Source organism: Mirounga angustirostris, unplaced genomic scaffold (genome assembly GCF_029215605.1).
Source record: "Mirounga angustirostris isolate CCGP_5_RB_7025 unplaced genomic scaffold, mMirAng1.0.hap1 SCAF_11, whole genome shotgun sequence".
In the NCBI taxonomy this organism is placed as follows: Eukaryota; Metazoa; Chordata; class Mammalia; order Carnivora; family Phocidae; genus Mirounga; species Mirounga angustirostris.
This window is the reverse complement of record NW_026991719.1, coordinates 43,134,671-43,152,338: the sequence shown is the minus strand read 5'-3', so window position 1 is coordinate 43,152,338 and position 17,668 is coordinate 43,134,671. Positions and strand designations below refer to the sequence as shown.

Sequence of the window (17,668 nt, the reverse complement as noted above, 5' to 3'; positions counted from 1 at the left end):
TAGAGCCCACCAGCATTTTGTAATTGTGGTTCCTCAAGCAAAGTAACAGAAAACATCCAAGCCTCAGATTTACCTTCTGGAAATTGGAGGTACCACTGCACGGTTGTGGTGGAAGGTACTGAGATGATGTTATCTGCAAGCAGCCAGGAACTGGGAAACACTGTGCAAATCCTCTCATGGGATACAAGGGCTCTTCTTCCAAAGCCTCCCTTTGCAGGGTGTGTGTGTGCGTGTTTGTGTGTCTTCCAATTTTTGTCTCACATCCTTGTTAGGTTTAGTGGCCTTAAGCAGGTAAAGGTTTGCTTGCATGCACATATTTTATTGACTTGAGGCAACCCCTTGATTGAGTGATTTTTAGCTTCTGCTTGTTAAAATTGGGGCTGCTTATTGAGTTTTAAATAAAAAGTGGTTTATTTAAAAACAGGGGGATTGGGTTAGTAGGTAAGTTTCTCCCAAAGGTGGACAGAGTTGAAAAGGAAAAGAACTATAGGAACTTTACCTTTTTCCAACACAGATTTTGATATTTGTAGTTCAGAGTTGATGATATAGAGTCTGTGTTTAGAACTTAAGAAACTCTTATATGGCTTTCTAACCTTCATACCTACTATACATAAATCACATCAACATTTATCTGCTCCCACCACGGTAATATATATCTCATACGCAGGATCCTTACACACAGACTCTAAATTCATACACTGCAATCTCCTCTGACACTAGAAATACCCACCACTTAATTCACTTTGTCCTCTAGAGAAAGTGACAGTAGTCATAGTTCAGAAATTGCAGACTGGTTGCTGTAGGTGGACTTTGGCCTACATACATGTTTTGTTTGGCACTCAAAATTTTTTTAAAAAATTAGTTAGTTGCTAGCATTTCAATATTACAAAACTTAACATAGATTTTAGCTCGTATTGCCAGCTTGTCTTGAAAAATGGAATGAGCTGGTAACACTGGTCAGCATTCAATCATAATAATCACCTAGAATTTAGTAGCAACTGATCTTGGTCTCTCCAGTTCCCCTACTAGGTCTTGATGAGCCTTTTGTTACCAACCAGCCTTCTATGGATAATGACTAGATAACCCTGTACTTAAAGCTGTGCATTCAAAGTGACCAGTTTAATATTATGGGACAGAGAGGAGATAATTGTGATTTGGCTGGTGTACCCAATGACAGGATCTGTGAGAAGATAGCCACTGTCTTGGTGGAACCCCTCATTTGAATCAGAAGGTAAACATTTAGAGCAATAAGCATGAAGCCTCCAAGGCTCTTTCAAATAATTCTCTGAGCTCACATAACTTTGTGTCTCTCTACATGAATTATCAGTCCCTCCACCTCTACTCCCACTATCCTCATCTTGAGGCAGGGAATGTGCCTGCAATTTCTTCAGCTACCCCAAAGGGCCCTGCCAAAGGTGGAGTCCATAGTAGAAGCTCAGAAAATATGAATGAAGCACTCTATTCAATGATACATGCACCACAAAGTCTTTTTTTCCTTTATCTTGACTATGACAAATGCTAGGTTCATGGAATGAGAAATGAAGGCTTTGATGATTTGCTGTGTCCTCAGATTAATAGATTAATTAATTAATTGGTTCACTGTGTCCTTGGGTGGATAATAGGATGTCATTAATTAGCAAGGTGCAGGTAAGAGAAGAAAAGAGAACATTTCTTTAGTACCAGGAAGGGGAATTAAAGATTGATCATTACTAAGAGTTGATAGAAGGAAGCAGCTGGGGAGAAGAGGCTGAATTCTACTTATTTCAATATTTCAAATCACCAGGCTCTGAGAATTTTCTGAAGGGCAGAAAGCCCAGAGTTATGGGAATCTTCTGGAGGAAAAAAATCCCCCTCCTCATTTCTCATTACTACCTCATCCCATCATGCCACGCCTGAAAGGAACAGAAAGAGAAGAGAGCTAGGTATGGCAGCAGCAGTAAGAAGAATGTTGAAGTTAAGGGAGGCTTTAAAGAAGTGAAGGGAAACTTTAAACTGAAAATGGAGGGAAGGGGAAAATATTCACCCAAAAACTGTAAAATAAGCTATTACAGGGGACACTGTATATGACAAAAATAAGAACAGTATGAGAAGCATTTAATAATCAACAGAGTAGAATAACTTGAGAAAGGAGCAGAAATAATGGCCATGGTTTCAATGGTTGGAGCAGTTAAAATTTTGAACTTTAGTCTTTAGCAGAAAGGGATACTATGACTGCTTGGGTATCATGAAGACTTAGTGTGGAAGAATATATGGCATAGAGGTGAGGAAGTTAGGATAGAGAAAATTAAATACCATCATTGAGAGTATATACTGTAGGCCACCAGACCAGAGAAAGGAAAGACTGATGTAATTGCAATGCTTAGAAGAGTTGTTTTCTCATTGATGACTCAGTTTCAAAAATTTAAATATAATTTCTCACTCTCCCTGCCAGCTTTTCCCTTCCCACAAGATCTTACTGTTCACTTTGTCTTGACTCTTTCACACCGTTCTTTTGTAAGCATCTCAAGGGTATTACAATAACCTTGAAACTCCCATAAATTATCAAGAGGACTCAGATAAACTTTCCTCATGAACCAACTTTACAATTGACATACAGAGGTTCTATAAGTACTATCTTATTGATTAGAGAATTGAACAGAGAGTGTAATAGATGTGTGTATATTTGGGAGAACAGGAGTAGCAAAGGATTGCTTAGATCAGGGTCCCAAGCTCAAATGCCTGCTGGAGTCAGGCACCCCAATCTGAAGGGAGCATCTGCTACTCTGTTCCAGCAGATTGTTGCCATGTGAAAATATAGGTTCACACTGTTACCAGATTTTCTGTTGGTTGTTTTTTTTTTTTTTAAGAAACAGGAAACTTGAATTTTTCTATGAAATCTTCTTTTAAATATTATCAACGAATTAAAAACTGAAAAACACTAGGTAGGCCAAACAAAACACTTCCACAACCACTCAGTGGTGAATTCTAATTTAGATTATGGATATAATTCATGGTAGAGCCTTGATTTGGTGACTAAAACTAAGCCTGGCTCTTTGTCCATTCAGTATGGGTTTAGTTCCAGCTTTGTGGATGTGAATATTTCTCCCAAATGGCAATCTTGTATGTTGGTTTGTATCCTATAAATGTAACTGAGAACTTCCTCAAGGTAAAAATAGTAAATAGATTCTATGCTTGGTTAGAGTCAGTCAGTTCAGTAAGTAAGTGAAAAAGTGACCAGACTATGAGATACATAAAGAAAATAATCAGAAGGTAGTTCCTTTTTGGTACTTGTTTTTCTTTCTCACCAGATAATAAATCCCTTGAAGGTCATAGTAAAGACTTTGGATTTGGTTCTGAAAATGTTAGGAAGCTATTGGAGTCTCGTGAGCAAGGAATGGATGTGATCCAACTTAATATTTTAAAAGGAACATTCTAAAACTGATAGGAATGGTCTAGAGCTACAACCTGGAGCTTTCCTGAATATCTGCCGTTGCTGAACTCAGCGTTTCACTCACCCCTATCACTTATCCTCTCCTAGAAATGTTGTTCTTATATTTTTGTGTTCATGTCCCTCTTCCCCATCCCCTACCACCAGTGGAGATGGGCCAAATATCCTAAGGAATTTAGAGCCTATATCAACATGAATGTGTTTTCCAAGGGTAACCAATTCCTTTTCTGACTGAACTAACTTCCTTGTATTTTTGTCTGCCTCTCAGGCCATTTCTCAGATATGTGACAGAGATAGAGCCTTCCAGATACCTGATATTCTTAACTGAGAGAACAAGTGATATGATCTTGCAAATTCATCTAATTATTCAACATTATGCTTTTATTTTTCAGAAAATACTGAAGGAAGGACCTCTGCTGAAGAACTGTAATTCCTTCAAGAGATGGAAGCTTAGATATTTTCTGGTTCGAGGACAAAGGCTCTGTTTTGCACACCATCCTGCAGTAAGAAAATATATAAGATATATAGAATATTTATTCTATAGAATATCTATATAATCTTGTCATTAGGTGAGTGGGTGGGGATGCCAGGAAATGTTTGTGAGGGGAAATAGGCCAATAGGTAAAGACATGTTGGCAAACATCAAGGTAGAAGTTGAGATCTTCTGTTTTTCCTTTAACTTGTCCTTTTGGGCCAAATGAGGGACACTTTTCTCTCCCTTCCCTTTCCTCTTTCCCTTACCTTTTATAGATTCCTCAATGAGCTTCTACATCAGAACCAACTACACAATTTGTGGTGCCCAGTACAAAATGAAAATGCAGGGCCCCTTATTTAAAAAGCAAGGAAAAAATGTCATTAAAGATATTAAAATATAATGCAATGATTAGTCATGGCAGCTTTTATTTGTTGTTTAATGTCATTCTAAGAAAAAATAAAATTTTAAATTATTAGTATTTTTGCCATTCATCTGTATATTATACAATGCCAGTTTTAAAAGCAAATATAAAAGCATTTAGCTCATATGAAAAACCACCAAAATTATATAATTTGTATTTAGTAGCTCATACACACATATATATTTTATTCTCACCAGTATACAACACCAGCTCAACTGTTTTTATTTCACATCTTGATACTGATACATTCTACTGACACCCTGACTGAAAGGAAAAGGAAATATGGGCTGCCCTATCTTTCCCTTTCCTTCAGTGTTACCATTTTCAGCATAAATTATTGGCTAATATAGGGAAGTAACATAAGTAAGAAAGAACACAATAGGGTGCCTTGGTTGTTCATATTTCTTAGAACACCATTGCCTTTTTCTCTGTTTGAGGCAAGTTCTAGTTTCTACAGAAAGTGTGGATTCTCAGGGCTATAAGCTCCCTTACTTACTCAGTCATAGATGTAACATGCTTACCTTGTACTTGCTTTGAGTCTCGTTGAACTCCCACACATCATGGGTCCACTGGAATTCTATGCTCATGGGCATCATGAATCTAAATGGAGTGACAAGACATGGGGTGGACATGCAGATTGTGCATATCTCCTCTGCTTATGTTCATGAGTGATTGTCCCATTGGACTTCATTTTCAAAACATGTTCAAAGATGAAATTATTAAAAGTTTCAAGATTGTAACAGCAGAGCATTAAACCAAGTGCAGGGCCCTTCTGAACATGGGGCCTTGTATGAATGCACAGGCTACATACCAGTGAAGCCAGCCCTATCTGTATTCATAGTACTGCTTTTCTTGCTGCTGGCTGGATGTTAGCTATTATAGCCAACGTATAAGGAGACACAGGCCTCAAACTGGATAGGACTAGCAACAAAGTCAAAGGCTGCCAGATGATAAAATAGGAGCTAATAACTCCTATCTGCTCCAGTAGGCCCTTAGCTAGACCGTATCCCATTATCTTCTCTAGCATAAACCCTTAATTTTGAATATTTCTGAACCACCTAAGCCTTCCTGTAAATCCACATAAGAGTTTTAGGAAGAGTTGTATTTTGTTTTAGTTTGGTTTGGTTTTTGTATGTCACATGATATATCAACAAAAATCATGATGCTAAATAAATCCCAGCACTCAAGTCAAACAAATGATTGGCTCATGACTGCCAAGAATGTCTATTAGTGTGTGTGTGCGTGTGTGTGTATGTGTGTGTGTGTTTACCTTTTAGTATCTCTTGACATTATTAACCAGATTTTTTTTTCCTTCTCCCTCTTATCTCTTTCCAGTTTGCACGCTTTGAAACAATTGATCTGTCTCAGGTTGCCTTAGCAGAAAGCAGCTGTAGAAATCTTTGCCATAGTTTTTGTGTAAGTAATATTGGAAATGACTGAATGGGTAGGGGTGTGAGCTAGCTGAGTAGAGGGGTTGCCATACCCATGTGTTGCCTCCGGAGTTCAGGTTTCCCAAGCCTCCTTTGATCCCAAAGTGTGTATGGAAATCCACGTAAAGTAGTAATGCAAAATGAGTGCTGAAGATTATTCATGTAAACATTCTCTACCAGCCCATTGATAGAGAGGAAAAAGTGATGTTCCTTATTCTCTATTACCTGCCTGATACAAAGCTGAACTGATTTCTGGGTGGTGGGGAGAATGAGTATTACAAAAAATCAATCCTCCTGGTGAAGTTGATTTAGAAGATTTATCATTGGGAGGTTTTCAAGAGACTGCTAATATGCTGTAGAACATATCAAGATAATCAAGCTACATGACACTCTCTCCTTTGATGAAGTAGATGAGAACCTAAATCCAAAGTGAAACCTACCTTATGCTGAGATTACTGATGAGAGCACCTCAAAGAAAGCAGAAGATTTTCAAGGGATTCAAGGGTTTGGCACTGCTGAAATGTCACACGTCTTTGCTTATTTAAGTGAATCCAGACCACAAAGCTCACTGAAAAATAGCAAGTCCATGGGCTCAGGAATTCTCCTACCCACCTCCTTCTAGAACTGTCTTCACCCAGCCTCAATAGTGGGTTATGGAGACTAGGGTTCCTCTTCAGGAGGGTGATACTTAGCAGACTAAAGAGCTACAGGCCCAATACCCCACTTCTGTGGCTGATCCACATTCCATTCTCTGTTGAAAGGAAAGCAGTAGGATATAAGAGGGGAGACCCTACTATTATTTTTCTCTCTCATTACATCACACTGACCTAGGGTAAGGTTGAGAGTTCTGTTGACCCAGTCCCAAAAATCTCAGCCTTTGGGTGATGAGCATATAGGCTAATGTTTTTCATCTTTATTCTAGAGGAGAAATACCAAGGACTAGGATGCCCCTTAGCCTAATTAAAACATAGAGGCACCATTGATCAGCCCCACACAAGAATGGGTTTGGACCAAAGGTGTGGCTGTTATCATAATTCCCACTAGATTCCATTCCCATCTATCACAGAATCATGCTGTGCTACATGCAGGAGAAGGAAATTGCTTGCTGGTGTAGTGAGCTCTAGTTCCAAGATTTGGGGGGCTGGTAGTAAAGGCAAGTAGGGCCATTGAAGCAATCACTGATGCTGTAGCCATCTGTGTCCCTCCTGCCTTCTGGGAAAAGACCAAGTCTTGACCATGGCCTACCTCTGCTAGACCCTCAACATGGCTTTCTCATTATTCTTGCCAGGGTTCATATACCAACCAGGATTAAGAGACATAATGGTAAAGTTCTCTTCAGGTAGTCCTTGACTATAAGCAAGAAAGAAACTGGATTTTTAGACTCTTCACTATTTTAACTCTCCCCTCAAACAGAGAGAGGCAGACCCTGCTGAAGCATATACCCTTTTAGCATTTTTAAGTAGACAAAGCAGCAGTAAGTGAGTAGGATTTTCAGGCAACCTCACTGGAGTAATAGATGGTGCACGGCTTAGTGTTTAAGAACATGTAATCTGGAGTCAAAGAATCTAGATTTTAATTCTAGCTCAGCTTTCTACCTGCTAGGTGGCCCTGGGGCAGGTCATTAAACTCCCTTTGCCTTGGCTTTCCTTACTATGAAATGAGAAAAATAATAATGCCCATCTCATGGGGTCATGATGAAGATTGAAATAAATTATATACATAAAGTGTAATAGAGCAGTGCCTGGCACATGGTAAATGCCATTAAAGTGTTATTTATTACTATTATCATTATTATTTTGGGTAGGTATTTGAGAATTTCTGTCTTACATTTAAGTGGCTCTGGGAATTTCTGCCTTACATTTAAGAAGTAGCTTGGTAGACCTGTCTAGTCCTTGGAGAGTTCACAGGCTATATTTGGGGGCAAAGTTGTGGAATGTGAACCAGCTAATAATGTGACTTTTTGTTTAGGTGATCACACCACAACGAAAAGTTACCCTGGCTGCACCCAACCGGAAAGACATGGAAGAATGGATTAACGTCATAAAAACTGTCCAACAGGGAGAAATTCGTAAGGTAAGGGAAATAGTAGAGAATTCACACAACTTTCAGAAGTAAACATTTAATTGACTGCAATAGGTAAGCCACATTTCAAACAGAGAAATAATAAGATGGAAGTAGAGACCATGTGGTCAGGAATTATAGATGGATATCATTAGGAAACCTGTTTAGAACTATTTATTAAAAAAAGTAATTCACTCAAACTTAACCTTGGTAAGTATGTGGTTTAGATAATTCTGTGCAATCCACTTGATATGTAGATGTCACTGTATGCCCAATGGATGAGGCACTCAAGATGTATGTGAGCAGCTAACTTAGATGTTCTTATGTTAGTAAATCTGCAATCAGCAGTTTTGACCTGGGTCTGCTGAGTGACTATAGTAACAGCTAACGAAACTGAGGCTCACAAAGAAGAAAGAAACAAAGATGAAACAACTACTCAGTAGCAATGAAATAACCACTCAGGAGCAAAGGCAGGATTTGGACCCAGGCTGTGTGACTCTAAATGACACTATGTCATTTTGCCTTTCTGTTCACTGTCCACCACAAAAGAAACGTAGGAGGAAGAGCAGGGAGCAGTCCTCTCCAAAGCTTAGCAGAGTTCTTCTTCTTAGTAATAACAAACCCCAAGCCACTGGTCCCTGCAACCAATGTACACCATTCAAACTCTGGGCTATGCCCTCAATCCACTCTTCTGAAGACCTACCATAGTTAGAAGTTATGTAAGCTTCAAGAGGGGAAAGATTTTTGTCATTTGATTTCTTATATCAGTGACTGGCACATAGTAGAGGTGCAATAAATATTTGTTGAATGAATAAATGAATCTGAGGGTAATCATGGAGCCAGGGTTTAGAAAGAAAATGATACATGGTTCATCCTAAAGCAAAGTTCTGCTGTGCAGGTCTTGGAGATAAAGGGGAAGATCAATCCACCCTTAAAAAGAAGCTGATATTTTAACTAACTAGCAAAGGGTAGAGGATTATTACAGGCATTTGGGATAGAAGAGTGGTAATGATGGGTTTTATAAGCAAAAGCAATGCCATGGAAAAAACCATGTGTTCTCATTTCTCTAGGACTTCTCAGGCTTTTGACCACTTATTTTCATAGCTATATACTCTGCTACTCATGGGCTATGAGTACATGACAAGCTGACCGAACTGAGGCTTAAGTATCTTTCCACATATCAGTAAGGCCTCTCCCAGGCCTACATTGTCTATACATAAATGAGAGATTCTTGCTTAGAATCTGATGATGGTCTTTCATGAAATGCTCTCATCATTTTACTCCTTTGTTGTTTTCTAATCCCTTTCCTAATAGAGAAACTCATCCCATTCCTCCCCTCCATTCCCATTAAGCCCACTATGGCACAGCATTAGTGGTAGCTACAAGAAGTTGTGATTTCCATGCTCTTCTTCCGTTATCATCCCTAAGGCCAATTCTATTTCTTCCCTTGGTTTATCTCTATCCAAGCTGGAGCACTTCTCATGAAAGACACACTTTCAATTTGGCATAAAATTTTACATAGGATATTTTTAATTTCAATTATTAGTTTAGAAATGAAAAAGCTTCTAGAGAAAGCCATCAGAGCGTTGATGTGCCATTCCTGATTCAACTGAATTAAAGATCTAGGAATTGACTACCTAGCATAAACTAGAAAGGAAAAAAATGATCTGCCTGTTTATTCTCTTGGAAGAATCATGTTTCAGGTTGCAATCACAACCTCTGTGAAGCTGTCCAGGGACCTAAATCTATTAAGGAACACTTTTAGCTGATAGTGAAATGTCTCAGCACGAGCATCTTAGCAATTCATCTTGCATGAGTCTTAAAGAGTCAAATATGCTTTCTCTCATATGTACCTAATCTCTAATGGTCTCTTCTATTCTCTGTCGCCACCAATGCCTGATATAGGGTGAAGGAAGATTAATTATGGACTTAGTGGTTTATTAAAGTCACTATAAAGTAATTGGATAACCTACTAGAAAATAGGCAGTACACATTAAGGAATAAGCCCTTATTAGGCCCCCAGTTCTCTTCCATAGAGAGTTGAAAAGAAGGTGTGGCTTTGGTTCCTGGCCCCAATGAGCTTTTTAGGTAATTGGGAAGACAAGGTATACACAAAGAAACAGTTAAATGACAGTATTTGAGAGAAATAATAGTTTTCAGGCATGTTACAAGACAGTGCATGATTGATTGCCAGATGAATGAAATAGACAGTAAAGTGGTATAAGAGTTCAGGAGAGAAAAGTATGGGGTGGAGTTCTCTGGGAAGAATTAATAGAGGATAGATTTGAGACTGACCTTGAAAGATGAATAGGATTTTATTGGTGACAGGGAATTAAGGGTAGGGGGGAGTCCTAAACAGGGGAATTAATGTAAGCAAAAGCTGAGTAACAGAAAAAGAGAAACTTTTGTAATAGAGTAAAAGAGGAACCAGATGACCAGAAGAGTTTGGGAAAGTTAGTTTAAGAAATGTCTGGAGAGGTTGCCTGAGCCTGATGGTAGAGGACTATCAATGCCAGGATAAAGAGTGGTGAAGAATTGCAATATATCAAAGTTCAGTTTAAAGATGGATTGGAAAAGAAAGAGAGTTTATCAAAGGGATACTTTAGAAATACAAGCTGGATTAGATGAGGGAGAAACTGGAGGCCAGAAGATCATAGAGGAAGCTAGAGATTAATTCAGACAAGACAAAGTTAAGCTCCAGATTGAAGATATAAAGGGCGGACAAATAGTAGATACTGAGATAGAGGTGGGGATAATCTAAATATTTGAAAGAAACAAAGGAGAGAGAGGAGTTATAAACAGATAAAAGGTTTGAGACTGGGAGACTTAAAGAAAGAATAGGCAGAAGAAAATTGGAAATAAAGAGCTGCTTAGAAGACTAGATTAAAAGGTTAGCTCTTTCTAATGAATTGTCATGGATCCATCGACTATAGGAATAGGAATAGACCTTAAAAGTCATCTAGACTCCAGGTTCTAGATTCTAAAGCATCTTTAGATCCAGTCATGCAGCCTTTATTTAAATGCTTCCAAAGATGGGGAACTAAGTTTTTTACAAAAGAGTCCATTCTTGACAATGACTTCCCTTGTGGAGGAAAAGGAGAATGGGAGGACCAAGCAGCCCTCACCACCAAGGAGCCCAACAGCCCTTACCACCACTATGGAAACCCATAGTCTTGGCCAATGAGGTCCCTTGCAGTCTTTGCCAACACAGCCCTCAGTTGATGGAGCTCCACAGAGACGTTGCTGCTGTCCCATCCCTGAAGCAGGAATTGCTCCTGCACACCCTAGAGCCAGAGCTGCCTTATCCAACCCAAATTAGTACCCTCACACCCACCTATGGATAAAAGTCTTTATCCCAAAATGAGTCTGTAGAGTCCGGAAGAGGTGACTGCTCCATCACATGTGAAGACATCAACACAAGAGTACCAAAAACATTAAAAAATCAAGAAAACAGAACACCATCAAAGAATTAACAATAATTTTCCAGTAATTGATATCAAAGAAATAGAGATCTACGAACCTCCTGAAAGAGAATTCAAAATAATTATTTTAAGGAAGTTCAGTGAGCTACAAGAGAGCACAGATGCACCATTCAGTAAAACCAGGAAAACAGTACATGAACAAAATCAGAAGCTCAACAAAAAGATAGAAATCATTTAAAAAGAGCCAAACAAATTCTGGTGCTGAAGAATACAATAAATGGAATGAAAAATGCAGCAGGGAGCCTTAACAGAAGACTTGATCAAGCAGGAGAAAGAATCTACAAATAGGTTATTTTAAATCAGTCAGAGAAGAAAAAAGAATGAAAAAGCATAGAGAAAAGCAAACAAATATATGCATTATAGGAGTCCAAGAAGAAGGGAAAGGGGCAGAAAGCTATTTAAAGAAATAATGGTTGAAAACTCCCCAAATCTTGGGAGGAAGATGGAAATCCAGATTCATGAAGTTCAAAAATCTTCAAACAAGATCAACCCAAAGAAGACTACACCAAGACATAATCAAATTGTTAAAAGTCAAGAACAAAGAAAATTTTGAAAGCAGCAAAAGTAACCCATCACATATAAGGGAACCCTAATAGGACTATAAACAGTTTTCTCAACAGATACCTTGCCCATCAAGAAAGAGTGAGATGATGTAATCAAAGTACTGAAAGAAAAAAAACACATACAGGAATACTGTGCCTGGTAAAAATCATCCTTTAAAATGAAGGAGAGGGGGGCGCCTGGGTGGCTCAGTCATTAAGCATCTGCCTTCGGCTCTGGTCATGATCCCAGGGTCCTGGGATGGAGCCCCGCATCGGGCTCCCTGCTCGGCGGGAGGCCTGCTTCTCCCTCTCCCACTGCCCCTGCTTGTGTTCACTCTCTCGCTGTGTGTCTCTCTCTCTGTCAAAAAATAAAATCTTTTAAAAAAATTAATAAAATAAAATAAAATGACATGAAGGAGAGGGGCGCCTAGGTGGCACAGTCGATTAAGCGTCTGACTCTTGGTTTTGGCTCAGGTCATGATCTCAGGGTCCTGGGATTGAGCCCTGTGTTAGGTTCCATGCTTCACATGGAGTCTGCTTGGGATCTTCTCTCCCTTTCCCTCTGCCCCTCCCCCCCGTTCTCTCTCTCTCTCTCAAATAAATAAATAAATCTTTTTAAAAATAAAATAAAATGAGGAGTGCCTGGGTGGCTCAGATGGTTAAGCGTCTGCCCTTGGCTCGAGTCATGATCCCAGGGTCCTGGGATTGAGCCCCACATTGGGCTCCTTGCTGAGCGGGGAGCCTGCTTGTCCCTCTCCCTCTGCCTGCTGCTTCCCCTGCCTGTACATTCTCTCTCTGTGTCAAAAAGAAATAAAATCCTTAAAAAAAAATAAAATAAAACAAAGGAGAGATAAAGTCTTTCCCAAACAAAAACTGAAGGAGTTTGTCACCACTAGACCTGCCTTACAAGAAATGTTTAGAAGAGTTCTTCAAAATTAAATAAAAACACACTAAATGTTATGAAAGCATAAATCTCACAAGTAAATGTAAATATATAGATGTATAAGGATTAATAGAACACTGACAATTTATGTATTAATTTATGTAGTGGATAAACTACTTATAACCCTAAAATAAAAGTTAGTAGGTAAAACTTTGTTAATGGATACACAATATAAAAATAAGCAAACTCTGCCTACAAGAACACAAAGTGTATGTGTTGGGGGGAGTAACAGTGTAATGTTTTTGTATGTTAATGAAGTTAAATTGTTAACAACTCAAAATAGAAGGTTACAACTTGAGATATTTTATACAAGCCTTGAGCTACCTCCCCAAATAAACAACTATAATAGATACACAAAAGATAAAGAGAAGAAAGCCAAAACAAATTACTACAAAAAATAATCCTTAATAATAAAGGAAGACAACAAGAGAAGAAGACAGGGTCAAAACAACCGAAAGACATACAGAAAACAAATACCAAAATGGTAATAGTGAATTTTCACTTATCAATAATTACTTTAAATATAAATAGATTAACTTCATCAATCAAAAGACATGAAGTATAATACTCTAGCTCCATCCATGTTGTTGCAAATGGCAAGATTTCATTCTTTTTTATGGCTGAGTAATACTCCATTGTGTGTGTGTGTATGTATGTATATATATATTATATATATATACCATTTCTTCTTTATCCATTCATCAGTCAATGGACACTGGCTGTTTCCATATCTTGGCTATTGTAGGTAATGCTGCTATAAACATTGGGGTGCCCCTTTGAATTAGTATTTTTGTATTCTTTGGGTAAATACCTAGTAGTGCAATTGCTGGAATAGGGTAGTTCTGTTTTTAACTTTTTTAGGAATCTCTATACTGTTTTCCAGAGTGACTACACAAGTTTGCATTTCCACCAACAGTGCAAGAGGATTCCCCATAAGTCAGTCAGAGAGACAAACAGCTTATGATTTCACTCATATGTGGAATTTAAGAAACAAAATAAGTGAGCACTGGGGGAAAAAAAGAGAGAGAGAGGCAAATCAGAAACAGACTCTTAACTATAGAGAACAAACTGATGGTTATCAATGGGGAAGTGGGTAAGGAGATGGGTTAAATAGGTGGTAGGTATTAAGGAGTGCACTTGTGATGAGCCCCGAGTATTGTATGGAAGTATTGAATCACTATATTGTACACATGAAATTAATATTACACTGTATGTTAAATAACTGGAATTTAAATAAAAACTTTTAAAAAAGACATGAATTGGCTGAATGCATAAGGAATAAGATCCAGAAATATGCTGTCTACAAGAGACTCACTTTAGATGGGCATTAAGGAGGGCACATGATGTGATGAGCACTGGGTATTATACACAACTAATGAACCATTGAATGCTACATCAAAAACTAATGATGTACTATATGTTGGCTAATTGAATTTAAATTAAAAAAATAAAGAAATCATGGGCCAAAAGTGAAGGGATGAAAACAGATATTTCATGCAATTGGGCATTATATAATGGTAAAGGGGTCAGTTCAACAGGAAAATATAACAATTATAAAAATATATGTACCCAACACCAGAGTACCTAAAAATATAAAGCAAATAATGACAGATCTGAAAGCAGAAATTGACATCAATACAATAATTGTAGGGAACTACAACCTACAATAATGTATAGAACATGCAGACAGAAAATCAATAAACAGTTGACTTGAATAACACTATTGACCAAATGGACCTAACTGACATATACAGAAATTTCCACCCAACAGCAGCAGAAGACACATTTTTTCAAGAGTGCATGGGACATCCTCTACCATAGATAATATATTATGCCACAAAACAAGTCTTAACAAATTTAAGAAAATAGAAATCATTCCAAGTATCTCTTCTGACCATAATGGAATTAAATAGAAATAAGTAACACCAAGAAAATGGGGAAATTCATGAATACATGGAAACTAAACAGTACACTTTAAAAAAAAAAGTTTTTATTTATTCAGGTACTTTCTACACCCAACATGGGGCTCAAACTCACAACCTCAAGTCAAACGTCACATGCTCGTCTGACTGAGGCAGCCAGGTGCCCCTAAACAGTATCCTTTTGAACAAACATTGGGTCAAAGAGGAAATCCAAAAGGAATTTTAAAGTACCTTAAGAAAAACAAAAATGAAAATATACCAAAACTTAGGCATGTAGCAAAAGCAGTTATAAGAGAGAAGTTTATAGCAATAAGTGCCTCCACTAGAAAAGAAAGGCCTCAAATAAGCAACCTAACTTTACACCTCAAGGAGCTAGAAAAAACAACAAACTAAGCCCAAATTTAGCAGAAGCAAAGAAATAATAAAGATTAGACAATGAAATCAAACAGATAAAAAATTATAAAAAGCCAACAAAACAAAGAAGTGCTCTTTTTGAAAAGACGAACAAAATTGACAAATCCTTAGCTAGACTAACTAAGAAAAAAGAGAGAAGATTCAAATAAATAAAGTCAGAAATGAAAGAATAGACATTACAACAGATGCCTCAGAAATAAAAAGGATCAAAGAAACTATTATAAACAAACAAGATAACCTAAAAGAAATGGGTAAATTCCTAGAAACTTACAAACTACTAAAACTGAATCAGGAAGAAATAGAAAACCTGAATAGACCAATAACAAATAAGGAGATTGAATCAGTAATCACCAATCTCCCAATGAAGAAAACCCAGGAACAAAAAAAGAAAAGCCCAGGACTTGATGGTTTCATGGGTGAATTCTACCATTCAAAGAAAAATTAATACCAATCCTTTCTAAATTCTTCCAAAGTTTAGATACTAAACCAGATACTGACACCAAAACCAGGTAAAGACACTACAAGAAAAGAAAACCATAGGCCAGTATCCCTGATGAACATGAGTGCAAAAATCCCTAGGAAAATACTAGCAAACTGAATCCAGTAGTACATTAAAAAGATCATACATTATAACCAAGAGGGATTTATCCCAGAAATGCAAGAATGGTTCAACATAGATAAATTGATCATTCTGATACAATTAACAAGGTGAAAGAAAAAAAAACACCTGATCATCTCAATAGATGCAGAAAAAGCATTTGACAAAGTTCAACACCTATTCACCAAAACTTTTAACAAAATAGGAATAGAAGAATCTTGCCTTAAGACAATAAAGGCCATAATGAAAAGCCCATAGCTAACAACATAATGACAAAAACTGAAAGTTTGCTTTCTAAGATCTGGTACAAGGCAAAGATGCCTACTCTCACCACCCTTTTTCAACATAGTACTGGAAATCCAAGCCAATGTAATTAGTCAAGAAAAAGAAATAAAAAGCATCCAAATTAGAAAGAAAAAAGTAAAATGGCCTCTCTTTGCAGATGACACAATTATATACATAGGAAAATTGAAAGCTTCAACAAAATTTTTTTATTAAGTTTTTATTTTAATTCCATACAGTGTTATATTTCAGGTGTACAATATAGTGATTCAACATTTTCATACATCACCCAGTGCTCTTTATGACCAGTGCCCTCCTTAATCCCTATCACCTACTTAACGCATTTCCCCACCTCCCCTCTGGTAAACATCAACTTGTCCTCTATAGTTAAGAGTCTGTTTCTTGGTCTCTCTCTTTCTTTGCTTCTTTGTTTTGCTTCTTAAATTCCACATATGGGTGAAATAATATGGCATTTGTCTTTCTCTGACTAACTTATTTCACTCAGCATTATCATCTCTAACTCCATCCCTGTTGTTGCAAATGGCAAGATTTCATTCTTTTTTATGGATGAATAATATTCCACTGTGTGTGTGTATTATATACATATATACATATGTGTGTGTGTATCTATGTATATCACATTTTCTTTATCCATTTATCCATTGAGGGACATTTAAGTTGTTTTCATATCTTGACTATTGTAAATAATGCTGAAATAAATATGGGAGGCCTGATATCTCTTTAAGATCTTGATTTCATTTCCTTTGGATATATACCCAGAAGTGGGAATGCTGGAACATAAGATAGTTCTATTTTAAAATTTTTGAAGAATATTCATCCTGTTTTCCATAGTGGCTGCACCAATTTACATTCTCACCAACAGTGCACAAGGGTTCCCTTTTCTCCCTATCCTCATCCTCATTTGCTATCTTTTGTCTTTTTGATAATAGCCACTCTGAGTTGAGATGATATATTACTGTGTTTTTTTTTAATTCCAGTATAGTCAACATACAGTGTTACATTAGTTTCATGTGTACAATATAGTGATTCAACAATGCCATACATCACCTGGTGCTCATCATGACACATGCAATTCCTAATGCCCATCATGGGGATGGATAAAATAGGTAAAATATCATTGTGGTTTTATATATATCGATACACATCTTCTTTATCCATTCAACTATCAATGGGCACTTGAAGCCATGACAAAATTGTTAGAACTAATAAATGAATTCTATAAAGTTGTAAGATGTGAAATCAACATACAACAATCAGGTTCCTATACATAAACAATGAACTATTTAAAAAAGAAATTAAGAAAAAAGCCATTCACAATAGCAACAAAAATAATAAAATACTTGGGAATAAGCTTAACCAAAGAGGTGAAAGACCTGTACACTGAACATTATGAAACATTGATGAAGGAAATTAAAGAAGACATAGATAAATTGAGAGATCTCCCATGTTGATGGATTGTAACAATTAACACTATCGAAATGTTCATACAAAGTGATCTACAGATTCAGTGCAATCCTGATCAAGATTCCAATGGCATTCCTTACAGAAATAGAAAAAAAAACAATTCTAAAATTCATATGGAACCACCAAAGATCTGAAATAGCCAAAGCAATCTGGAGCAAGAAGAACAGAGCTAGAAGCATCGCATTT

The 17,668-nt window shown here is 37.3% G+C and overlaps 1 protein-coding gene across 1 annotated transcript in view; it reads left to right on the top strand.

Annotated features, from left to right (window-relative positions):
* Positions 1 to 17,668, top strand: part of DGKK (diacylglycerol kinase kappa) — a 147,134-nt gene that overhangs the window by 39,235 nt on the left and 90,231 nt on the right. The window contains exons 2-4 of the mRNA XM_045877990.1: positions 3,820 to 3,930; positions 5,659 to 5,739; positions 7,722 to 7,826. Of these exons, the coding sequence (XP_045733946.1) occupies positions 3,820 to 3,930; positions 5,659 to 5,739; positions 7,722 to 7,826 (297 nt within the window). The remainder of the gene's footprint in view (positions 1 to 3,819; positions 3,931 to 5,658; positions 5,740 to 7,721; positions 7,827 to 17,668) is intronic.